Source organism: Juglans regia, chromosome 7 (genome assembly GCF_001411555.2).
Source record: "Juglans regia cultivar Chandler chromosome 7, Walnut 2.0, whole genome shotgun sequence".
NCBI lineage: Eukaryota > Viridiplantae > Streptophyta > Magnoliopsida > Fagales > Juglandaceae > Juglans > Juglans regia.
Genome location: NC_049907.1, coordinates 33,555,642 through 33,582,714, shown reverse-complemented (window position 1 = coordinate 33,582,714; position 27,073 = coordinate 33,555,642). Strand labels below are relative to the sequence as shown.

Below are 27,073 nucleotides of genomic sequence, written 5' to 3'. Positions count from 1 at the left end.
ATTTTTCTCCAAGAAATATATATGATGTTATCCCTGAGGTGGAGGGACAAGACAAAGAAAAAGATGAGCCATCTACTCAATAAGCATATCAAGAGAGTCAACCCGTCTTTAATTTGTTTGTCGATTTGAGCAAATATGAGATGATTCCATTACATATGGAAGATATTGAGGTTATAGTTGTTGATGCAAAATTGAGGAAAATGTTGACTGATCTAAAGTATCTACAAATGATGAGGGCGAATGGTCAACTGAAATTGATACAGTTGATTGATTTATTTTGTGTTCACATGACACTTTATTACATATCTCTTATGTAATGAATGTATCAGTGCTTTGAAATTATGTCATCAAAGAGGAAAGAAGTTTTCATCTCATCTCCACCTATTCCTACATCTCCATCTGACTCACCACTAGAGATTAACTCACCAAAACAAGATAAAGATGTTATAATAATTTTGTTTCAATTAAGGTAATTCATATATATTAAATATTTTCTAATCATCATTTACTTTGTTTTTACAATTAATATTATATTTTTTAGAGTTAACAGTACAATCTCGTTAAAGTCGAGGTACTACTAGAGGCATGACATTAAAAAAATATCGTAAAGTAAGTATAATTAAGGTAACATTCCTGACGAACATACTGAATGTGAAAGACAACTAGCAGCTTGGATTGCACGGCATGTGGGTGCTATTACATGAATTTATGCACCTTTAGTTACGAGTTCATGGCATAAAGTCTCACAAAATATAAAAGAGCTTATCAAGAAACGTTGTTTGGTAAAGTTTAATTGATTTCTAAAATTATTTAATATGTATGCAAAATATAGAATATGCAAATGATAATTTTTTTGTGTATATATTTTGTCAAGAATGATTTCGAACTAAATTTTGGTCTTCTGCAAATATAAGGTGAGGTTTCATCAGCATTATAAGAGCATTGCCATTGGACTAGCCAAATGTCAAAGCAAATCTATAATTTGACTATATGTGAGTAAAAACATCTACATTGGAATAGCCAATGTTCCAAAGTTTAACATGTGAGCTAGAGTAAATTAAGAGGGCTCTCCATTATTGGCGAGTCACTATTCATCCTCCATCCCATTATTTTATTGTTTTCATCAACGTCCCCTTTTCTCTTTCCCTCGTTCTTTTCTCTCTTCAAACCCACCGCAACCTTCTCTCCCTCATCCGTCCCTCTTCTCTCTTTCTCTGTAACTATAGGGCTCGTAGCTAGTCTGTCCCACAAGAATGGTGTCTAGAATCGCCCCCCCTTTTATTAGGATCACTGTGAAGGTACGGTCTCAAACACTACTTGAGTAATAACATCGGATTTAAATTTTGATTTCTCTGTCTCTCTTTTTTTTCGAAGGAAAAGCTTTAAATCTGTGAATTTATCTGCGGTCCATTTTCTGGGAGAAATCTACGTGGTTCAGCCATGCATCTGTTTGTATATTAGCATTATAGTATTCTAATTGATGTGGTTAAATACCTCGAATAATATTAGTATAAAATGTTAATATTAGGTTGAGGAAACAAATAGTTTGTAAATAATAATTTTATGTAAAATATAAAGGTTAACGCTATAGCTAGTCCAATGTAGATTCACCTAACAAAATATAAAAGGTTAATACATTTATATTATTATTTTGACTTTAAGATGGCTAGTCCAATATGGATTCACCTAGCTAAAGGTTAATGCTATAGCTAAAACTTGCAATTCTAGCCAAAATTTAGACTTGGCAATGCCAATGCTCAAATAAGTTCAAGAATAAGGACAAGACACACCAACATCATTTTCAGGATATCCGACCTTCTAATTGGAAAAAAACTTTGTGACATGTTTGAAAATCCAGTATGCAAGGTAAATAAATTGTTTTACGTGTCATATTTTATAATTTTCTCTTGCTAATATTTACAGCATCTATGCAGGAGTGAGGTTATATAAACAAAACAAATAGGTCAAAATTGAAGATAAATCATCATGCAGGCACAAGATCTTTCCATTGTCTCTCTAAGAAATTGGTACTAATATTTTATATATTTGATTGTATATAATTTGTTATTTGGATGTATTGTAATTGAGAAGTGTTATTTTTATGTATTTTTATCACTCTTTTATTTATAAAAAATGTCATTTTCCCTTAAATACTATTGATTTTATTTTATTTCTATATATTTCTCTATATTTTCTTGGATTTGAAGGAATGAGAAGATTTCGTGTAAAATGAGAGCATTTTGGTACAAAAGAAAAGACTACGGATCCAGACCGATGAGAGGCAGCGAGATCTGAAGAGAGCCAATAAGATTTGGGCGAGAAGCCTTGTCCCTTGGGTAGGAAAGCTCTTGCCCAAAGGCGAGAAGACTTACCTCTAGGTAGGTGAGGAGACTCGTGACCAGAAAGTGGAAGAGCTAAAATCATCTCAGCCGACATCTCCAAGTATGGAACCATCCAAGCTTGAACTCAAACTGCTTCCATCAAATTTAAGGGATGCTTTCTTAGGCCAAGACTCTACTTTTCCAGTTATTATTAACAGTTCCTTGAGTGATGTAGAGGAAGAGAAGTTGCTGAAAGTCTTGCGGGAACACAAAATGGCCTTAGGTTGGACTAACTCAGACGTTAAATGAATTAGTCCTTTGATTTGCATGCACAAGATTTTAATGGAGGATAATTTTAAACCAATTGTCCAACTCCAGAGGTGATTGGATCCATTGATGCAAGAAGTGGTGCATAAAGAGGTATTGAAGCTTTTAGATGCCGGGATCATTTATCCAATCTCAAATAGTGCATGGGTAAGTCTAGTGCAAGTTGTCCCAAAGAAAGGAGGGATAACCATGATCAAGAATAACAACAATGAACTCATACCGACTAGGACGATCACGGGATGACGAGAATGCATAGATTATTGAAGAGTGAATGATGCAACTTGAAAAGACCATTTTCCCTTACCTTTTATTGATCAAATGCTAGAAAGACTTACCAGTCACGCTTACTATTATTTTCTAGATGGATATTCCGATTACAATCAAATAGCAATTGCACATGAGGATCAAGAGAATACCACTTTCACTATCCTTATGGCACTTTTGCATATAGGCGCATGCCTTTCGGTCTTTGCAATGCGCCAGCCACTTTCCAAAGATGCATGATGTCCATTTTCTCGGACATGGTGGAGAAATTTTAGAAGTCTTCATGAATGACCTCTCCATTTTTTGTCACTCTTTTGATAATTGCTTATCTAATTTATCTTTGGTTTTGCAGAGATGCAATGAGATAAATCTTGTTTTAAATTGGGAAAAATGCCACTTCAGGGTCAAGAAGGGAATAGTGCTCAGCCACCGCATTTCTTTCAAGGGAATTGAGGTCGACCGAGCAAATATAGAAGCTATTGACAAACTCCCACCACCAACCAATGTGAAGGGTGTGAGGAGCTTCTTGGATCATGCCGGGTTCTATCGTCGGTTTATCAAGGATTTTTTTTCAAATTACTAAACCTCTCTGCAATCTATTGATCAAAGATACTAGGTTTGAATTTTTTGATGAATGCTTGCATGCTTTTGAAACATTGAAAAGTAAATTAATTTCAGAATCTATCATTGTATCACTGGATTTGAATTTACCTTTTGAGTTAATGTGTGATGCTAGAGGTTATGCTATAGGATCTATTTTGGGGCAGAGAAAAGATAAAAATTTTCATGTTACTTATTATGCAAGTTGGACCTTAACAGAAGCTCAACTAAATTATGCTACTACTGAAAAAGAATTATTAGTAGTTGTGTTTGCCTTTGATAAATTTCGTTCTTATTTGATAGATTCAAAGGTGGTCGTCTACACTGATCACTCAGCTCTTAAGTACTTGTTGTCAAAGAGGGATGTCAAACCAAGATTATTAAGATGAATTCTGCCATTACAAGAGTTTGATTTAGAAATAAAAGATAAGAAAGGTACCGAGAACGTAGTAGCCGACCACTTATCTCTTCTTGAGCTTAAAGAGGCGACTGGCGAGGAGAAATTCTCAATTAATGAGACATTCCTAGACGAGAAATTAATGGGTATACAAGTTGTTCCATGGTATGCTGACATGGTAAATTATTTAGTGTCCAGAATTCTACCGGCCAAGATGACTTATCAACAAAAGAAGAAATAATCAGGAGGAGATGGAGACCAAATAATCAAGAGATGTGTGCCCGAGGAGGAGATGGAGAGCAGACTTAGACATTACCACTCATTGGAAGCGGGCGGTCACTTTGGTGGAGCAAAAACAGCAGCGAAAGTTTTACAATGCGGCTTTTATTGACCGACTATTTTTAAAGACTCTTTTAATTTTGTTAATTTATGTGATCATTGTCAAAGGGTTGGCAATATTTCCAGGAAACATGAGATGCCCTTAAACAATATTTTAGCAATTGAATTATTTGAAGTTTGGGGTATAGATTTCATGGGTCATTTTCCTTCCTCATATTCTAACACATTTATTTTGGTTGTTGTAAATTATGTCTCCAAATGGGTGGAAGCGGTCGCCTTACCGAACAATCATGCAAGGGTCATAGTGGGTTTCCTACGGAAGAACATCTTTTCCCGATTCGGCACTCCGAGGGCCATAATTAGTGATGGAGTGTAGCATTTTTGCAATCATCAATTTGAAGCGCTACTAACTAAGTATGGAGTTACCCATCATGTGATGACACCATACCATCCTCAAACAAATGGCCAAGTAGAGTTGTCGAATCGGGAGCTAAAGCATATACTGGGACAGACTAGGCGAGAAGGTTAGATAATGTGCTATGGGCCTATCAGATAGCATTCAAAACACCGATTGGGATGTCACCTTGTCGGCTTGTTTATGGAAAAGCCTGCATCTACCCGTGGAGCTAGAACACAAAGCCTATTGGGCGACAAGAACACTGAACTTTGATTTACATGTGGTTGGCGAGAAGAGAATGTTGCAGATCAACAAGATGGATGAGTTCCGCAATTATGCTTATGAGAGTGCTCAAATTTACAAAGATAAAACTAAAAGATGGCATGATAAGCATATTCTGATAAGGGAATTTGAAGTCGGGTAGAAAGTTCTATTATTTAACTCAAGACTTTGACTCTTCCTGAGAAAGTTGCGCTCTCGGTGGCAAGACCATTTGTGTTGACCCGTGTCTTTTCCTATGGGGTGGTTGAAGTCCATCATGAGACAAAAGACACATTTAAAGTAAATGGACAAAGATTAAAACCCTATATAGATGGAGACTTTAACTCGAAAAAGTGTTTTACCGACCTCGCTAGTAATAAATGATGAGAGGACAATGTCTATCTATTGACTTTAAAAAAAGCGTTTTTGGGAGGCAACCCAAGTTTTTTTTTATTAATTTTTATTTTTGCTTTATATTATTAATTTTCTTTCATCTTGCAAGAATGAAGAGGTGAGGAGATCTCCAAGGAGTACATGGCTGCACCTTCAAGGAAAATATTCAATTGGCAGAACTGGAAACAATCAAGTGAGCATCTCTTACCTTCTCTCATTCTTTGCTTTAGTTTCTTTTTTTCTTGTTTTTCCACTTTTCCATTGAGGACAATGTGATATTTAAATTTGGGGTCAAAGAATATTATTTTATTTATTAAAATAAAAATAATAATTATAATGATGATGATGATAAAAAACAGTATGGTTTGATGAATAAAGAGCTATGATAAGAATATGATTGAAATTAATTATAATTTTTAGAAAAGATTCTCATTACTTAAGCCTAATCGTTAATTCTTTACTTGCTTATTTGATATTTTCTATGTTCAATGAATGCTTCTTATGATTATTAATTGTTTTGAGTACTTAGAGAAAGTTTATGTGAATTTTGTGAATTTGTATGATCTCAACTTACTCTAGAACTTGTTTGATTACACTCGAGGCAAAATCCTAGACAGAATAATACTAGGGAAATAATTAAGGTATTCTTTGGACCGATTGAGTCTTTCTAGCTTACCTGTTTATTATCTTTATCTCTAGTCGCCCCTTTGAGGTTTATTGAAATATATTTTGGCATTATGTTTTTCTTTCTTGTAAACCTCATATTCCCTACCCTATTTGAGCTTAAATACTGATTTCTTTACTTTTCAAGAGAACTAAGTTGACATAAAGTTACAGACTCACAAGAGCATGAAGGTCTACAAGTAAAGTTAATTATAGCAACATTATCAAAATCATAAGTTTGGGGGTGTTAAGAGTCAACTCGTCTACTATGTGGCCAACAAGAAAAAGCCGACGAGAGTCATCCACAAAGGCAGTCGAAAATGTTTGGAATATTTCCACAAAAAAAGAAAGAAAGAAAATGTCCGACTTGCCAAATAGAGAGGTAAAGAGATAGATACTTGAAAGTGTAATAAAGAGAGGTATGTTGAGAGATTTACAATGATTGAGAAGAAATGTTTGTGTTAGAAGTGAGAATGCTCTATCTATTATGTTGGTGTTCAAACTTAAGTTCTCTTGCTTTTTTTGAATCCTTTCTTTTCTTTGTAGCCCTCACCCTAGCCTTACATTACAAGTTTAATAAAAACCTATTGATCCCTGTTGATAGTTTCTGTTCTACATTAGTGGAAAGTGATTTGAAAAGCAAGCCTACGGAGTGTTTAAAGATCCATTATTTATTTACTTGTTTGCATAAAGCTATCCGGGGAGCTAATGATGAAGTGAGAATAATGGGTAAGCATGAATGTGGGAATGGATAATGCGATGGAATTGAGTTTTGAATTAACTTTTGGACTTGATTGATCTTGAATGATTCCTTTGAATTATAGACTTTAGGCAATCTTTGAGACAATAAATTTTATGAATCAAACTAATGCTTGTTTTAATTATCTTTCTTTTCTTCTTTGCTCGAGGGCGAGTAAAGCTTAAGTTTGGGGGTATTTGATAAGTATTATTTTTCTATGATTTTTATCACTCTTTTATTTATGAAAAATGTCATTTTCCTTTCAATACTATTGACTTTATTTTATTTCTATATATTTTTGTTTATTTTTTTGGATTTTAAGGAATGAGAAGATTTAATGCAAAAGGAGAGCATTTTGGTACAAAAGAAAAGACTACGGATCCAGACCGATGAGAGGCAGCGAGATCTGAAGAGAGCCAATGAGATTTGGGTGAGGAGCCTTGTCCTGTGGGTAGCAAAGATATTTCTCTCACCCAAAGGCGAAAAGACCTACCTCTTGGTAGGCGAGGAGACTTGCAACCAGAAGGCTCAAAAACTTGGCGACAACGCTCTTGGACACCAACTCAAAAGACCAACCTAAACAACATCTTGGACAACAACGAGACAAAAGGGCGAGCAGCACTCAGTAGGTTGGCGAAATGGTTCTATCATCCTAATCAGGAGTCTCTCCACTCAATAGGCGAGGAGACCAATTATATTCAGTGCACACGACATCTACCCAGTGGGATAATTCCTCCTGACCGAGATCAATCTGCTGCTAACCACCAAATCTGAGTTCCACAATCAATCTGTCGGCGATCAAATTCTCCCGAACTCTGTAAATCAAGCCGTTTATTACAAAATCTTCCATTTTAGATAATTCCATTATTCTTGGGATAATTCCTTTTACATTACCATTCATCTTTAGAAACTATTTTCCAGATTTGCAAGCTAGATTTAGTCGCATTTATCTTGTTTCCAGATTTGAGTTTTAACATCTATTTAATCTCGTCTTGTGGGATGAATATGAGAGTTTTTTTTTTTTTTTTGAGTTGTTTAGAGAGTCTAAGTTTAGGTTTCAATAATTCAAAGTTTATTATTTGAATTTCTTTCAAGGAGGCAGATCTGGGGGAGCAAAGGCGAGAGTTGCATGCTTCATCAACTAACTCCAATGAAGAATACTAGTTTGATTGTTTTTCTTTTTAATTTCATTATGAACTAATTTTATTTTCTAGAACTTTTATGTAGCATGGCATTGAACGCATAATTTATATTACAAGTTATTTTATTTTCAATATTTCCATGATTGAGTGTTTATTCTTTGTTTTTAACGCTTGTAATTTTCTAGCTAGCTATTGTTCGATCTATTGAATCACAGTGAGACCGAGAGGTGATTTGTGATGGTGATTTGTGATTAAAGTTTTAGGACTAAGCACCATTAGTTGAACGAAAGTAGATATACTTTACTGCGACTAGTGTGATTTTTAAGAAAAATTCAAAGAACTTAATGAGTCTTCAATTAGTTAAATTCACATAGAGATATGAAGTTATTAGTTGGAGATATTTTTTGTATTATTCGAGAGAAAATATTGAATAGCTAAGGGATTTTTATTATCAACTTGGGATAATTGGAATTCTATGATGAGGAAGAATAAATTGTGTGTGATTTGTTAAGTGAAATCAACGCTCTAAATCTATTCTAATTATCTTTAAAAATCTTAATTTTAATGCTTTTGGCTATAGTTTAATTTAGATAATTCATTCTTCAAATTTTGGTTTTCTAAATAGTAATTAATTTAGTCAATTTCAATACTCAATAGCATAATTATTTCATGTGGGTTCGACATCTGTTTTCTTTAAAACACTTTATTACTTGTTATGATTATGTGCACTTACAGATTTATTTTTATCCTAACAATAATGGCTTTATATCTATAAAATATGTATCTTGTAGCAAGAGTCAGATACCAACTACGATCTGACAAAATTATAAACTGCATCACATACTGATCGTAATGGAAAGTGGACTCATCCCAACATCCGAGAAATTATGTAAGTATTATTATCTGTTTTCATTAAACATATTTGAATATTTGTGGCAATATTAATTCTTTGTCTTATGTACAGAAAAAAATAGTTGCCCTACGTGCTGAATCTTTGTCATATCAAAATTTGTCAACAAGTGATGTTGAAATTTGTTCAAAAATTATGAGTCCACGTTCAGGATATTTTAGGAATTTGGATCGCTATGTCAAGCCTTCTAGCTCTTCCACATCGTCCAATAATGCCTCCAACAACTCTAGAGCATTAGAGGAAGCAAGGTCTGAGATCGAGGAATTGAGGATAAGACAACATTAGTTAGAGGCTCAATTGGTGCAACAAGCAGACATGGAGATGCAAATGAAACAACAAGAACAACAACAATAGGAGTTCAAGAGAGAGATGAAACTCCAAATGCAGATGCTTATGCAACAATTCAGACCTCCTAACAATTGATTTACATTATACTTATAGATTTTATATCTATTTTTGTATGATGAACAATAGTATTGTTTTATTTATTTTGTTTGTACTTATGAGACTACTTTTATGTGTGTTGAACCAATTGTAATGTACTTTTGAAGATGTTATGCATGTGTATTTGGTTTTTCATTATTGGATAAAATCAAGTACTTACTGTTCGAACAACCAAAAAAATGTTCGAACGAAAGTAGTCAAACCATTCAAAGAGTGATAGAGAACATTCGAACGTAATCTGTAATAAACGTTCGAACAATAATCGTAAACTGTTTGAACGAATTTATTTCCGTCGACCACCCACTAAGTATGCTTTTGAACATATAATTCAAGTCAAACATAATCATTTTACCGTTTGACCAGAATATATTTTGAGTTCAAACACTATTTAAAGTTTTGCTCAATTTCATCCCAAAAGATATTTTTTAGAACAAAATTAAGATTTTTTATCTCAAAAAATATTTTGGGACATTGATATTGGAATGACCTTGAGACATTTTTTTCATCCCAAAACATATTTTGAGACAAAATTACAGTTTTTTGGAACCTCTTCTCTTGTAGTGACAATCTACCTTGCAAATAATATTAAAAAAGTAACTTTATTTACCTTTTCCTAACCCCTAGAGCTCTAAGTGATACGGCCCCTTTTCTAGTGTGAGAAATTATCCGTTTACTAATATTGCATAGTTTATATTAGCTTTATAATTTAACATCGTATCACATTAAATTACGTCAATTTATATTTATATTTTTGTGAAATTTTTTGTGATTAAAATATTTCTCAATTAAATATAATTTTTTAAAACTAAAAAAATGTCAATTTAAACGAAAAACAATATTTATTAGATAGTTATGCAAAAGTTACGAAATAGTATAATACATCCCACATTCTACTCTGTTTTATAGATTTTTCTTGGAAAAATGTGGAAACTGGGAATATCATCATTTATCATCTTAGAAGGCCTTATATTTTGAACGAAAAAGACATTTTTTGGCATTTTGAATAAAATCAGTACCGTAAGGTGGAAGTGGAAGCCCGTCGATATGGTTCGGGAAGCTAAGCAATAATCGAACTAATTGGAATGACAGAATTTTCTGATCTATAACATGCATGTGTACCTAGAAAGCAAGACAACTATCTAGCTAATAAGTTTGTTTATCTAGCTATGATAATGTAAGTATTGCTAGTTAATTATGTACATGATTTATCCTCTAGCTCTCTGCTATAATTATATAGAGCTTGTTTTGCAATTGATATTAGATATTAAGAAGCTTTTAGACAAGGATGAATGAAGTCTTAACTTTATGTCATAATAGTATAGGCTAAATCTTGGGGGTTTGAGGATGGATCAAGTTTGGAACCTGAATCAGCTTGATGTATGGTTTTGGGATGAAATAGAGATTTCAAATTGGTACCATAGTTATTGTTTAAGACCCTTCAGTTTTAGGCCCATGTAGAAAATAATGTGAAAAAGTGACAAAGAGGCAAGAGGATAGACTCAGTATGATGGAGCATGGAAGAGGAGAGCTTGAGCCAAAGGTAAGGAGTCTGAACCATCAATTTGTTGTATTCCTGCTAAAAGAGGAGTGACTGATGGAATTGATGGTAATTTAAAGGAAAATGTGTGGCGCCCCAACCCCCGCTTGGGATTGGACGGATACTGAAATGCTGAGACATGTAACACATGTCTACATACCCCATGACAGATAATATGCAATGCTCCTAGATATACTAGCAGTATGCAATAAGTAATGCAATGAAATATATATGGCTCGTTTGAAACAAGGCAACGCCTAAAGCGCCTTAGCACATGGTACCTTAAAATTATGCATAACCCAAACATTGTCATCATCAAAAGATTTCATTTCAAAAGCGCCCAAAAGATGGTTATGTTCATTTTTCCAAAACACGGGACCATAAAAAATAACTTGTTTCCACAAAAGTAAACCTCATGTCATGTCTCTCAAAAGTAAACCTCCAATCATGTCTTTTCACCACAAAGTATTTTAGGTTCCCACTCTCTTCATTACTATGGCTCTATTTGGAGTCAAACACCAAAAGACCCCATGTGATTTCTAAAGCTCAAGTGCCAAAAGTTCCAAGTCCTTTACTATTTCTTTTGCTTCAGTCGTAGTCTCAGAGGCTTGCTTAAGGAAAGTTGACAACTAATCTATGTTCCACCAAAATCTTATGTTTTTCGTTGGGTTGGTAACTATAGCAACAATCTCGGTCTCTCTAATGCTAGCTAAAATCTCCATGAGAAGTGGGGCTATGTACTTTGAAACATCTGCAGTAAATTCATGATGAGTCTTCACGGTATACTCATCCTCTATCATGGAGCCATCCAGGTTCATGATTCTATGAAGTCTGGGGTACCTGTCACAACTTCTATCATTCCGAATGGGGAATGGTAGTAGAAACTACCACAATGAGAGTTCGAGAAATCTCAACAAGTAAGCACACAACATACAATGATTAACATAAGCATACAAGTGGCAAACTGTGGAATGTATGCATGAACATGTACTTGACACATGACGTGACCCAAAAACTTAACTTATGCACTTGACTTATGCACTTGACCTTTTTCAAAAGACATGTAACATATTCTTTGACTTCGTGAAAAAACATTCTTTGTCATCATTTCATATCTTGTTAATCAAGTGATTCTAACATATCATATCACATGATCCATATCATGTAGGCTCATTGCCTTGTTCTTATAACACATGTGGACACATAACGACTCCCCTATGCACCGCGTGTTTCTGCTAGTTACTGTACCACCAACGGTTTGTACACCATGGTGACTACGTCTTATTCATATTCATATGATGATAATACGACAGTACTTCGTCGAGTTATTTACCCTAGTCATGTTACCCACTAGCATTAGGTGCTACTTCCCTTCGGCATCCTTTATAAAAATATCCATTTGAAGCACGCCGACGGTTCTTTGTCGACCTAGGAGTTACCACTCTATTCTTAAATACTCCAAAGTAGATAGAGAAGCTCCACAAGGACATTCTCTCATCCTAGCATTTGGAGTCAAGATAAAACACGTTAGACACTTTTCTCTTTCTCTTTGAAAAATCTTTTACCCAAATGCATGTGACATGAGACTTAAGACGTGATCCTTCTCATACTAGACATGTGACACGTGAGATGTCGTGCATGAACTCATTAAACATAACATACTCAAATCATAGCATAATAACATGGGACATGTGAGACATCAAAACAATTTCATGAACATGAACAAATATGTCTTGGTCGAAACTTCAAAGGTATGTAACATAGAAAATATTCACTTAAACATGTTCCATACTTGAAGCACAATAAACAATAGTCATGGCATGGATGGAATGAACATGAAATCATGGCAACATCATAGGAATTCAAAAGATACAACACTACAATAGCCGAAACTTCATGATGTGAGAAACATCAACACAACATCAAGCAAAACCGAAACATAAGCATGTGATTCATGGCACTTTCATCATAGATCCAAAACATATAACATTATCTCATGATCTTATACAAGTCAAAGCAATATATTCAACTAAGCAAAAACATAGATTAACATTCAAAAATGAGAATAACAATGATTTACACAAGTATATACATATGTTAGCCAACTAAGTTGAGTGTATACTTACAAAAATCTTTTGAGAAAACATATAGCAAGCTGTAAATGGGATGTGCAAACCATTAGAACAAGGGCTTCAAAAACCCTAATCCGCGTGCATGAGTGTGTGTGATTTCGGGTTGTCTCTTGCTCATGGAAATTCCAAGACCATTCAATTTTAGGGTTTCCTGACATGAAAACCCTTCAAAATCCGTGACTCTTGGTTGGATCTTGAACGTGTGTGTGGTTCATGTGCGTGGTCGAACGTGTGGAGGTTCTAAGTCCTCAAGATCTCGGCTTCCTCTCTTTTCTCAAAAACTCTAGGTTATTTCAAGATGAAACAACCTTGAACTAGTGTGTATGTGTACCAAAAATCTAGAACTCTTTGGAGATTCATCATCTCTTTGAGCTAGGCATGAGTGATGTGAAGAAAATAGAAAGTAAGAGATCCTCACCGTAGCATCCTTCTTGCTAGTGTTGTGACCCTCTCTTGAGCATAGACAAGAGTAGCCTCTCTTGTTTGGATGGATGGAAAGTGAGTGAAAGGTGAGAAATCTTCCAGTTTTGGTGTAAAGTGGTATGGAGGATGGATAGCATAAGCAAATTTTGAAAATGGCAAGGGAAGAAGAATCATTGGGCATGTGTCTCTCTTCCCCTTTTATAGAATTCCTCTCAAGCCCTCATTGGTTGCTTGTGGTCCAATGCATGAAAGACAAGTGTCATCTCTTCTCCCCCCTCTAGTTGAATGTCTCTTCCCCTTTCACACCCTTGGATAGCCTTGGGAAGGTGGAAATATCTCTTAGGCGTGTGGCCCTTGGCCCTAGCCAAAAGTTTTGTCTTCTATGCCCCTTTTGTTTTGTCTAGACACAATGCATCTTAGGGTACAAATGTAAATCACTCTCTATGTTTCTTCATATCCCAAAAATGAGGCTTTGCATGTGCGACACATGGCATAGGCGTGTGCCTTTCCCTAGCCATCAATCTCTTTTCCCAATTCCCATGTGATCCTTCATCTTCCAATGCCTCTTCCCTAGGTGAATTTTCACTTTCCAAGAACCTCTTTGTAGCGCTAAGGTGACAAAGTAAGGGTAGGTTAGTCATTTTGCGTGGTTGTATCTTCACATTCCTTCTAAAAGGTCCTTGCATGTTGGACAAGTGGCAATATCTGAAGATAATCCCTTGGATGGGCATGTGGTATGGAAACCGACCACTCTTTTTTGTCCATTGGGCTTCCCCATGCAAATCCCTCTTGAAAATCCCCTTGGTCTTCCCAAGGTGTTACTTCCCTATGTAAATCCATCTTGGGACTTCAAACTCACGCTAAGTGGCATGGTGTAGGCGTGTGGGTGAGTTGACCAAAAGTCCCTTGGCCTTCTCTAGGTCCTTTCCTCTTCCTTTCTTCTAGAAGGTCTCTTCCATGCATGACATGTGGCATCCAAGCTAGGAATGGCATGCATGCCCTCCTTTGGCTTCCCAAACACTTCTCTCTCTATCTCCGCTAGCCCACTATCACATCTAGGTACATAGTGCTATGCATGCATGACACATGGCACTTGTAGCAAAGCCTTTTGGTCTTGGGCCAAACGTTACTAGGGTTTTTGGGCTTGGGTTTCTTATGGTAGCCGAAATATACATGGGCTTAGTTGGCCTTCTCTTGGGCTTGCGTTGCTATCTACAAATCCAAGACCTTAATCCAACTACACATATTCTCATGACCCTAGAATAATACTAAGGCAACAAAATAAACACGGATGTAATCTAATCATGTTTTGGGTTATCACAAAAGGCCACTAAGAAGGGTAGATATGACTGTGAAGGGTTGAAAGTTTATGTGGCAATGAATTGGCAATGGCTAGAAAACAGACTTGCCAATTGCAATGAAAATCTCAAGTTGGAACTGTCGAGAGCTTGGGAACCCTCGGATAGTTCAAGACCTTTGCTCCCCAGTAAAGAAAAAGAAAACCAATGTAGTGTTTGTTATGGAAACAAAGATGATTGCTAGAAAAGTAGAGAAGCTGGAAAGAAGATTGAGCCTTGATGGGTCCTTTGTGGTTAATCCTATAGGAAGATGGGGCGGTTTGGCACTAGGGTGGAGTGGTATTTTAATTTAGAAGTTCTGAATTATTCTCAAAGGCATATTAGTGCATGGATTACTAAGAAAGGGACAAAAATGTGGTTACTAATAGGCTTTTATGGGGAGAACCAGAGACTAGTATGAGATAGGAGGCTTGGAAGTTGTTGGCATCCCTAAAACCAACTAATCGTCAAGCATGGTGTGTTATCAGGTATTTTAATGAGATTGTAACAAATGATGAAAAAGTGGGAGGCAAACTTAGGTTGGAAAGACAGATGGAGTAGTTCAGAGATGCATTAGAGATGGGGTTTACATGATTTGGGGTGAAGGGGAGACAAATTTACATGGAGCAATAGACATGTGGATGAAACATTCACAAAAGAAAGGCTTGATAGGGCTGCTGCTAATGGACTTGGGTTGAGAATCCCAAGGAGGCATGGGTGGAGGTGTTGGTAGCAAGCAGTTCAAATCACAGGCCCATCTTACTTCAAGGAATCATCAAAGAACAACAACACATGTAGGAGAAGGGGCTACAAGTATGAAGAAGTTGGGGCATTGAAGAAGAGTGTGAGAAAGTGATAAGGGAGGAATGGGTGAAAGAAACAGTTGAGAGAGACCCTTTTAAGATACAATCACTTATGAGAAGATTTAATAAGGGCCTGTCAAAATGGAGCATAAATAATAAAAGTGGGAATCTAGCAGAGATAAAAGAAAAGACAGAATCTCTATGATTAATGCTAGTAGATGAGGGTAGACACAATGCAGAGGAGATTAGCAGGATACAAAGAGAAGTGGGAATGTTATTAAAGCAAGAGGAATTAGATTGGAGAGGGTCAAGAGAGAATGGTACAAGCTTGGGGATAGAAATACAAAATATTTTCACACATGTCCTAGTCAAAGAAGAAAAAGGAACACTATTAAGCAGGTTTTCAATGCAAACAACAGAAGCCGTACAAGTAGAGATGAAGTTGAAAGGGCTTTCAACTGTTACTTTGAGAAATTGTTTACTTCTAAAGGCCTTCATCAGAAGACATTGAAAGCTGCTTGAGGGAGGTGGAGCCAAGAGTTACAGATGAGATGAATGAGGCTTTAATCAGGTGTTTTACAAGAGGTGAAGTGGAAGGAAGAAGCAATCAAGCAGATGGCACATTTGAAGTCACCTGGCCCAGATGTCTTTGGGGCTTGTTTCTACCAAACTCATTGGAGTATAGTAGGTGATAAGGTGTGTGAAGCAATTATTTCATTCCTCAATGGTAACTCTTTTAATCCCTCTTTGAATTATACTTTTATTACTCTTATTCCCAAAGTCAAGACCCCTAAAACTGTAAGTGAATATAGGCCTATAAGCCTCTATAAAGTGTTGTACAAAATTACATAAAAAATGTTAGCTAACAGACTTAAGAAGATCCTCTTAGTCATTATATCTCCCACACAAAGTGCCTTCATACCAAGAAGGCTGATAACAGACACATAATGGTGGCGTATGAAGCATTGCATTCAATCAAATCAAGACAAAGGGGCAAAAATGGAAGCATGGGAATTAAGTTGGACATGTATAAGGCGTATGACAGGTTAGAGTGAAGATTCTTGGAGGAAATGAAGAAGAAGATGGGTTTCTGTGATAAATGGACAGAATTGATCATGAAATGTGTCACCTTGGTGTCTTACTCTGTTCTCATCAATGGCAGACTTAGAAAGCAGTATTATCCATCTCGAGGATTAAGACAGGGAGATCCTCTCTCGCCTTATTTGTTCATTATATGTGCAGAAGGGTTAAGTATTTTACTTAACAATTCTGACCAAAGAGGGCACACAAAAAGGGTGATAATGGCTAGGGGAGGCACTAGAATTAACTATCTGCACTAGGTGAATGTCTGGCACTATGGCATACCCTAGAGTTATGAATGTTGTATTTTTTTTTTTTTCTTTTTTTGTAAATAGTGGACTAGCATTAACATTTAGTCATTGGGCCCATAATGGAATGGGCCATTTTAATAAACACATATGGAGGCCCCTACTCTCACCCCTACTTTAAAAATAGAACTAGCTCATTGAGTTCTATATAGGTTTTTTGCTCTTCCTCTTCTCTCTCTTAGGGGCAAGAACAAAAATCAGACAAAGAGGGGTATAGAGTAATTCTCTCCATAACTGGAAATTTTCCTCCTTTACAGGAACTCTAAAGCTCTATGGAAAATATATGACAAGTTATTGGAGGTATGAACTCTCAGTTTTATTGAACACATGCTTTGCATATGGGAAGAAATTATCATATGTTTTGATTCTAACAGTTGGTGTCAAAGCCATCTTCCTTATTTTCATGGTTGTATTATTTTACCTTTTTGTTCACTGTAGCAAGATTTTTGGTGGGTTTCATCTCTTCTGGTTTCTGCAAACCGTATAATAAAGAACTTCATGAGATGTTGGTCAAATCTATGACTCCTTTTTTTCATTGGACATCAAGACATTTAAGCAAACCGTTGGTATCAGAGAGAGAGAGAGAGAGAGAGGATATTTTTGTTATATATCTGTTGTGCTATTTTATTGTCGTGACGATAGAAATGTAATAGGAGTCTAAGTCTAACAACCCTCACAAATGTTTATAATTTTATTGTCGAATTATAAAATAGCGCACTTACATTTCTATGCGTGCCTCAAAATTATCTGTTGTGTTATTTTATAATTTTATTGTGGCAATAAAGAATCTTATGTGGAGATACTCTTTTGAAGGGTTATGTCATTTTGTTGTAATACTGATGGTTTGGAGTGGCTATGTACCCTCTTCTCATGGGATTAGTCATGATAAATTATCGGAATTGTTATATTGATCCTACTTCTGCTTAATGACCCTATACTAAGATCCATATGAATAGTGAATTTGCCCCATTGGCAAACCATTAGTTGATAGGATGCTTAAGACGATAAAGATAATAGTGAAGTGCTTGACACTTGGTGGCCTAGTCCTATCCTCTCGGTAGCAGGTCATTTTAAGTTCTTGTATTTAATTATTTTTGTTTTATCATGCGTAAGAGCCTTTTATGTATCTTGGACTTTAGCATAGTGCATACACATCTATTTTGAATAAGACTCTAGCATGGATATAAGATTTCCTAAAGGAGACATTTATGGGTGCATGTTTATTCTTCCACATGCATAATAAATTTTGTTATATTCTCCTCAGCTTATGGCAATGCGGCTCTGACTCTCTCTTTGTCTGCCATCAAGAGTCTAACGAGAACCAATTATGAGGATTGGTATGAGTCTCTCACTATTAATTTGGCTATCATGAATTTGGGTTTGAATTTGAGGGTCGATATGCCTTTTGAACCCACTAGTGAAAGTTATGCAGCTGAAAAGACTCATTATGAGCAGTGGGTGCATTCTAATAGGACTTGTCTCATGATTATGATGTATACTATTGACAAGTCTATCAGGTAGAGCATAACTGATACAGATAGTGCTAAAGAATATCTTGATGTCGTTGGGAAGAAATTTACTAAGTTTGATAAGACAGAAAAGGGAACTCTGAATAAACTTCTTACTACCACAACCTATAATGGGGTTAGTGGAGTCCGAGAGCATATCATGAAACTTACTCATTTCTTTAACAAGTTCAAAGGAATGAAAGTTGAGTTAGCAGATAGCTTTCTTGTATGGCAAGTGCTTGAATCTTTGTCACCTCAGTTTGATGCACTCAAGACCACTTATAATGCTCAGAAAGATGAATGGAGCTTGAGTGAAATTACTGCTATTGTAACTCAAGAAGAGGAGATGATGAAAAAGGCCAAGTCTCATGCTGCTTTCATGGTAACTGTTAATAAAGAGAAGAAGAAGTTCTTCAAGGGTAATAGTAGCAACTCCTGTAAGATGAAGAAATCTGAAAGACCTTCTCAGCAAGCTAGTGTGAGTGTTCCAAATGGGCCCAAGAATGAAGGTTTTAAGGGAATGTGCAACTTTTTTCATTTGTTTGGGCACAAGAAGGTTGAATGTAGGAGATTTAAGGCTTGGTTAGACAAGAAAGGTACACGTTCACTACTAATATGTTTTTAGTCTAATCTAGTCGATGTGCCTTTTGATACTTGGTGGCTAGATACTAGTGTAACCATTCACACTACAAATTCTTTGCAGGAATTAAGGAACCGCAGAAGACTAATTGATATAGAGTTGGTAATAAATATGGGCAATGGTGTGAAGGTTAAAGTTGAACATATTGGTACAGTCAGACTTATTTTGCCTTCTAAGCATGTTTTGAACTTGTCTGATACTGCTTTTATACCTTTCATCAGAAGAAATCTTATCTTTGTTTCTATTTTGGACCAATGTGGTTATGTTTTTCATTTTGTAAATGGAAAGGCTACAATCTTTTATGACTATGTTGTGGTAAGTATTGCTACTTTATATGATAGTTTGTATAAAATTGACTTGCTTCCTGCTTTAGATCATACTTCTTCTAGTGTCTCTGTTGTGAATGCTATAATTGGTTTTAAACATACGAGATCCAATGAAAACTCTTCCATGTTGTGGCACAAAAGGTTGGGTCATATTTCTAGAAAAATAATTGAGAGGTTGATTAAAGATGGCATTCTAGTTGACTTGGATTTTTCTGATTTTGAAAATTGTGTTGCTTGTATCAAAGGGAAACTTCCAACAAAAACTAGATAGCAAAAGATTAGTAGAAGTCTGGATATTCTAGGTTTAATCCATACTGATATTTGTGATCCCATTTTACTTGCCGTTTTGGAAAATTATAGATACTTCATTACTTTTATTGATAATTATTTTTGCTATGGTTGTATTGAGCTCATTTGAGAAAAATCAAACTCATTGGAAGCTTTTAAGGCTTTCGAGGCTGCTGTGGAACTCCAGAAAAATAAGAAAATCAAAGCGGTAAGATCAGATAGATGAGGTGAGTTTTTTGGGAGATATGATGAAACTGGTAGAAATCTCGGACCTTTTGCTACATTTGTCGAGGTATGTGGTATCGAGGCTCAATACACAATGCCTGGAACTCCTGAACATAATGATATTGCCAAAAGAATAAATTGTACGCTTATGGATATGGTGCAGTGTATGCTTACTCATTCCACTTTGCCTGAATTTTTACAGGGTGAGGCTTTGAAACCTGCTACATATATTTTGAATTAAGTACCAACTAAGTCGGTTCCTAAAAATCCTTATGAGTTATGGTTAGGTAAGAGGCCTAGTTTGCATCATTTTCGTGTTTGGGGTTGTAAAGCGGGAATAAGACCTTATAATCTTCAGTAGAAGAAACTTGATCCTAAGACCATTACTGGTTATTTTGTTGGCTATTGTGTGGGATCAAGAGGCTCTAGATTCTATTGCCCTTCTAATGTTACTAGAGTTATTGAATCTAAATCAAGCCATTTTCTTTGAGGATGTTAGTGACAGTGGGAGTTTCGCGTCACGTGAAGTTGTATTTAAGGAGGAGCGTGTTGTTATACCTGGTCAAATTACTCCTCCATCAGTGGTTGCGCCACCATTGACAGAGGGAATCAGTACTCTTGTCCAAGACCCTGTTTTTGACACTATAGTTGATGTAGATGTGGGGATCGATGTTATTGTTTTGAGGAGATCACAGAGAATTCGTAGACCAGCAATTTCATATGATTATATTGTCAATTTGCAGGAACATGAGTTTAATACTGGTATGTCTAATGATCTAGCCTCTTTTAAGGAGGCTATTGATAGTCCTCAATCTTCATATTGGATGGACACTATGCATGATGAGATGACATCGATGTGTCAAAACGGTGTATGGGACTTAGTTGAACTACTATGTGGCTATAGGCCAATTGGTTGCAAATGGGGTTTTAAGACCAAGTATAATTTTGAAGGCCAAGTAGAAAGGTATAAAGCTAGGCTTGTTGCTAAGGGTTTTAACCAAAGACAATGCATTGATTATAAGGACACTTTCTCGCCTGTTTCTACCAATGATTCTTTTCGGATTATTATGGCATTGATGGCTCATTTTGATCTTGAGCTGCATCAAATGGATATCAAGACAGCTTTCCTTAATAAACATCTATTTGAGGATGTGTACATGATACAACCAGATGGTTTCCAAGTGGAAGGAAAGGAACATATGGTGTGTAAGTTTAACAAGTCCATTTATGGGCTTAAGCAGACATCGAGACAATGGTATCTAAAGTTTGATGAGATTGTTACCACTTACAGTTTCAAGGAGAATCTTGTTGATCAATGAATATATTTTGAGGGTCGTTGGGAGTAAGTATATCTTTCTTGTTCTTTATATGGATGATATATTACTCACCACAAATGACATTGAGTTTCTGTTTGAGACAAAACGCATGTTGTCATCTCATTTTGATATGAAAGATCTTGATAAGACCTCTTATGTTTTGGGCATCCAGATTTTTGGTAGAGATCTAGGGTTGTGGAACTTTATCTTGGGGCTAGGTGTTGTGAACAACATTTTGAGGCCGTTGAAGATATTTTGTGACAATTCTACAGCAGTCACTTTCTCTCGAAACACTATGAGCTCTTCTCGCTCCAAACATATTGATATTAAGTTTTTTTTGTTAGAGAGAAAATAGCCGAGTCTTATATTTGTGTTGAGCATATTTTCACAGAGAATATGTTAGCTGACCCACTAACTAAAGGTTTAGCTCCAAAGTTGTTTCAGGAGCATGTGACTCATTTGGGGATTGTTAAAGTCTTCTTTTGTATTTAGTTAGTGAGAGTTCTGTGATCATTGATTGTTTGACTATATACGCATATTCTATTTTAAATATAGCAATGTCAATGAATGCCTGAGTCATGCACATTTAGGATAGGACGTACTTTATATATTGAGACATTGACTATTCTCGTGCCTAGGTCACTCGCATTTTAGACAAGGCGATTGTTTATGTAATGAGACATTATGTTTGGTCTCGTGCTTGAGTCACGTGCATTTTGAACAGGGCGTACTTTATGTATTGAGACATATTGACTAGTCTCGTGCCTAGGTCACGCGCATTTTGGACAAGGCAATTGTTTATGTAATGAGACATTGTGTTTGGTCTCATGCCTGAGTCACGTGCATTTTGGACAAGGCATACTTTATGTATTAAGGCATATTGATTAGTCTTATGCCTGAGTCACATGCATTATGGACAAGGCATATTACCTACAAGACAGAATTTGTTTTAGTCTATGCCTGAGTCAGGTGGTTGTGAGTATAAGCTTGGTGTCATATATCCTATCGGTATAGTCACTAGACTAGTTGCTGCAACTGTATTTTGGACAAGGCCTATTGCTTTAAAGACATTCAGATTTGTCTCTAGGGCTTCTTATGGAAACGGGTGTTTGTCACTCTTTTGATTATTTCCATATTGCACTCGCATCTCATCGACCTGAATTATGTGATTGCAAGTATTGATCATGTGTCGTATGCTCTATCGGTATATTCTTCACTAGTTTGTACTTAAAGGTTTGAACAAGGCCTTTGATTGTGGGATGTTTGTTTGTGTTTATATTATTATTAAATATAATGATGTCCAAGTGGGAGATTGTTGTTGTTTTTTTTTTTTTTGGTAAACAGTGGACTAGCATTAATATTTAGTCATTGGGCCCATAATGGGATGGGTCATTTTAATAGACACATATGGAGGCCCCTACTCTCACCCCAGTTTAAAAATAGAACTAGGCCATTGAGTTCTTCTATATAGGTTTTTTGTTCTTCTTCTTCTCTCTCTTAAGGGCAAGAACAAAAATCAGACAAAGAGGGGTAGCGAGTAGTTCTCTCCATAGCTGGAAATTGTCCTCCTTTTCAGGAACCCTAAAGCTCTATGGAAAATCTATCACAAGTTATTGGAGGTATGAACTCTCAATTTTATTGAACACATGATTTGATTATGGGAAGAAATTATCACATCTTTTGATTCTAACAATGAAATGATCTTTGTTTTCAAAAAATAGTTATAGAAGGGGATGCTCAGGCTATTGTCAATGTTGTAAATAGGGATAAGGAAGATATGTGTTCTACATGGGTCACATTATAAAAGATGTAAAAGAGTTTTTAAGGTATAAACCTGAGTGGAAAGTGCAATACTCACATAGGGATAGTAATACAGTGGCCCACATTCTAGCTAGGAAAGCTTTGCAATTAGAGAATGAAAGGGCCGGTATGGATTGAGGATAGCTCCAAGTTTATACCTATAGTCAGTTGACAAAAGATAGATTATGTAATGGTTGACCTTTTTATGAATATGAATGAAGGAAAGTTTACACTAAAAGGAAAAAGACCCTTTGGTTTTCCGATGAGATTTATTTATTCTGTTAGAAATATGTAACTATCACGTATGAGGGATATATAAACCAGTGTTGCATATCCACGTCTTAATCACCACCAAATTCTAAGCGAGGGTCAGAAGCATCACATTTATATTCTAAAATCACTTAATAATTACTCACGACAGAAAATAAAAAATGAAGACAATGAAAAATACTGAGAAGACTGATCTTTTCCGTATCCTTGGAGCGTAGGTTTTCCTCAATTAAAAGACATTAGGATAAGCAACAGTACTTTCTCCCCCCGTTAACCGACTGTGACTGGCGGAGGAACCGATGATCATGATAACCTGCTGTCACAAGATGGTGGTGCGAAAGTGGTGGTGAATTTGTTGGTACATGGAGATCAGGTTCGTGGAGAATAAGTTCAGGGAAGCCATGCACACAAAGCATCATACCATCAATTTTAGACAAGAAAATTTGACAAAAACACACATTAATTAATATTCTCGATCCGTAGACTTAGATGGCCCATATAAAGAATCTGTATTGCTGGAAACCAAGTGTTTAAATATAGAGGCATAGAAAGAGAGCTGATTTCCCATTTAATCGAAGAGAGCCTCCACCAGAGGCTTTTATATTGTAGAAAATGCGTAAAAGGTTATAAAGAAATCGGTGCTGGGATTTGAGAAGGTACGTAGCTAGCTAGGACGCAGCAATGGCAGACAATAATGCAGCAGGAAACTGGGCTTGCGTGCACGCCACCATTCTGATTTTGTGCTTTGCAATTGCCTGCTGCTGCGAGGCAAAGGGCATGTCGCATGCACTTGTTGATACTCTCCTGAGTGCTAACTTACGTCGGATTACTTATGACATTCGGCCTGGTCTTAACTATGAGAGAGTCTTCAACGTATTACACTTCGGTGCCAATCCTGATGGTCGAAAAGATAGCACCCAGGTAAATTATAAATAGCTGTACTGCACCAGCTTAATTTATTGATCAATATTTGTTGTAAATACATGTACGTGGTTATGACAACAAGCATGCATTTTGTTCTGGTCATCTTTTATGGTTGCATAGAAAATCTAGAGGAAAAGGAAGGAAACATGGATATATAGTGAAAGCATTTATATAAGACTTCACGAGCGGATTGACTCTTTATATAAAGATCGACATGTTCAGTTGCAGTCAAAGATTCTCCATAATATAATATCCCATCTTATTAATCAGAAACAAGCTGTGAATATCAGTTTTACTTTGTTTTTAATGCACTTGGTACGGTCTTTGACAAAGTAATTCCATATTCCTCTATGCTCTTTCTCCACTTTTGTCTCTCTTTCCCGAAAGAATTATCTAGATGGCCTTTAGAGCAAATCAGTACCAAACAAATAGCCTGTCCTGTCCGTAGAAATGGAATTACTGCTTCTCCTAAGTAAGGAAAGGAAATAGATTTTATTATTTATTTTATATTATAACAAAAATTATCAATAAAAATATCAAGGTGAATAAATTTATATTTCATTCTCAAACTTTCTCATTAATTAAAATGTTTTTGAGCGATAATATTCACAAAATTAGTTGTATCCGTTTAAATATATCTTAGATAATCTGTAAATAATAGTAAAATAATTTAAAAATATCTAAAAGCAATTGTATTCCCAAACCAACCATAATCTAACCATAAACCCTGCAGCCGTTCAAAAGAGCATGGCGTGCTGCATGCGGCTTCAAGGGAAGGTCGAGGCTACTCATCCCCGGAGGGGCTTTCTTACTATCTGAGATTGTGTTTGCAGGGCCATGCAGCGGCCCATCTCCCACAATAGTTCAAGTTATAGGGACATTAAAAGCAACCACGGATATCAGAGAATACTCTTCCTCTGAATGGGTCTTGTTCCAATCCATCAATGGCTTGGTAATTACAGGAAGTGGGACTTTTGATGGGCAGGGTGGTGCTGTTTGGAAATACGACTGTAAGGGTAACAAAAACTGCGTCCAACTTCCATCTGTAAGCTAGCTAGCTGCTTTCTCGATCTTTCTTTTGATCAGTAGTTGATTTCCTTTACTTGAGATAAACTGAGTTGAAATTTAGAATGGTTTGTTTGTGTCCATTTACTGTTCGATCTAATCATTTGGAGCAGAACATTAAGTTCAACAAGGTCACCAATGGAGTCCTGCAGGGCATCACTTCCCTTAATAGCAAAGGGGTTCACGTATTCATCACTCAATGCGAGGACATCAGGGTACGAAACATTCGTGTAATTGCCCCCGGAGATAGCCCCAACACTGATGGCATCCATGTTAGCCATTCCAACAACGTGCGAATTAATGAAACCATCATCATGACTGGGGATGATTGCGTCTCTATGATCCAGGGAGCCACTAACGTCGCAATCACCAAATTAACCTGTGGACCTGGTCATGGCATTAGGTAAATATTAATATTTCTATGTATTTAAAGAGAGTTAGGTTACAAATTTACAATAATGGTTACGTTAGATAATGAGTTTAATCATGAAAAGGAAACCCGAATTACTTTTTGCTTAATTTTGATCATGTCCATGACAGTGTGGGTAGCCTCGGCAAGTACCGTCACGAGGAGGATGTGAGAGGCATCGTTGTGAAAAATTGCACCTTGACTGGCACAGATAATGGGGTTAGAATCAAAACATGGCCAGGATCTGATTCAAGTTCAGCGTCTGGCATGCTTTTCCAGGACATCATTATGAACAATGTCAAGAACCCCATCATTATAGACCAGCGATACTGCGAAAGATCAAGCAAATGCAAGAAAGCGGTTGGTTTCATTCCCCATATTTCCTCTGCACAAATCTCTCCCTTTTTCTATATATATAAATATATATATATATATCAGCTGCTCCATCTGGTACTTAATTAATAAATATGAATGTGCAGCCATCGCGTGTAAAGATCAGCAACGTTTATTACATAAACATTAAGGGAACCTCAAGCTCAGCAGTGGCAGTAAATCTGATGTGCAGCAAGCAGTTTCCTTGCCAAGATGTTCACTTCTACAACATCGATTTGAGGTATCAGAGGAAGGGAATGGGTGCCACTGCTACATGTACCAATGCAGTAGTAAGGTATGGTGGAAGACAAAACCCACCACCTTGCAAATAGGTGCAAGTTGAAACTTGAAATTAAATTAGGTGGAGTTGAAATTGTGAATCAGGTAGCAATTTGGCAGATCACCTATATGATCCGATCCATCAGTACATAAAGTGATCGATTCCAAATTGGAGGCTTATAACTATGTTGGCCATTTGTTTTTTACCCTAATTCATTGGTCTGAGACATTGGCACTTGATGTGGGAGGGACCTGTTGGTATCTGTTTCTTTTTACCATTATTTTCAAATTTTGCAGAGATCATGTATATTAACATTATCCTCTGTGACATCCCCAAGAAAGACAAGAAATTATTAGCTTCATTTTAGTTGTACTGTAAATCACAAATCAATCTCCTATTCAAATATTGTACGTGATTATATATATATTCGAAATTGAAACAAAACCAAGACGTACGTGATCAAAGCCCTTCCTTTATGTAACAAAATATATATACACGAACCTTCTGTATATATATATATATAATCACGTAAGTGATCAAAAGCCATTGAATTCAGAAATTCACTTTATGATCTAGTGTATATATCTCAAGATTAAAGGGCAGCATCCACCATAATTGGATTATACTTCTAGACTGAAACTAGTCTGAATTACACCCTTACATTTTTCTTTTTTCTGTTTTTGAAAAAAAACAAAAAATACTTCATATTCTTCTTTTCTTTCTTGTTTTGGTTTCGAAAAAGGGATATGGACGCTACACGGGTGGGCAGCCACCCCATCCAAACAAGGGCGGAGAGTCCTTTTTTTTGTATTTATAGGTGGGGCGGGCGGGCG

General features: G+C 36.2%; 1 protein-coding gene across 1 annotated transcript; it reads left to right on the top strand.

Annotated features, from left to right (window-relative positions):
• The first annotated feature begins 23,871 nt into the window (after positions 1–23,871).
• LOC108982576 (exopolygalacturonase-like) lies at positions 23,872–26,292 on the top strand. The gene is made up of 5 exons (XM_018953989.2): positions 23,872–24,111; positions 24,848–25,159; positions 25,293–25,582; positions 25,720–25,948; positions 26,068–26,292. Exons 1-5 carry the CDS (start codon positions 23,872–23,874, stop codon positions 26,290–26,292), a joined length of 1,296 nt encoding a protein of 431 aa, XP_018809534.2.
• The last annotated feature ends 781 nt before the right edge of the window (positions 26,293–27,073 follow it).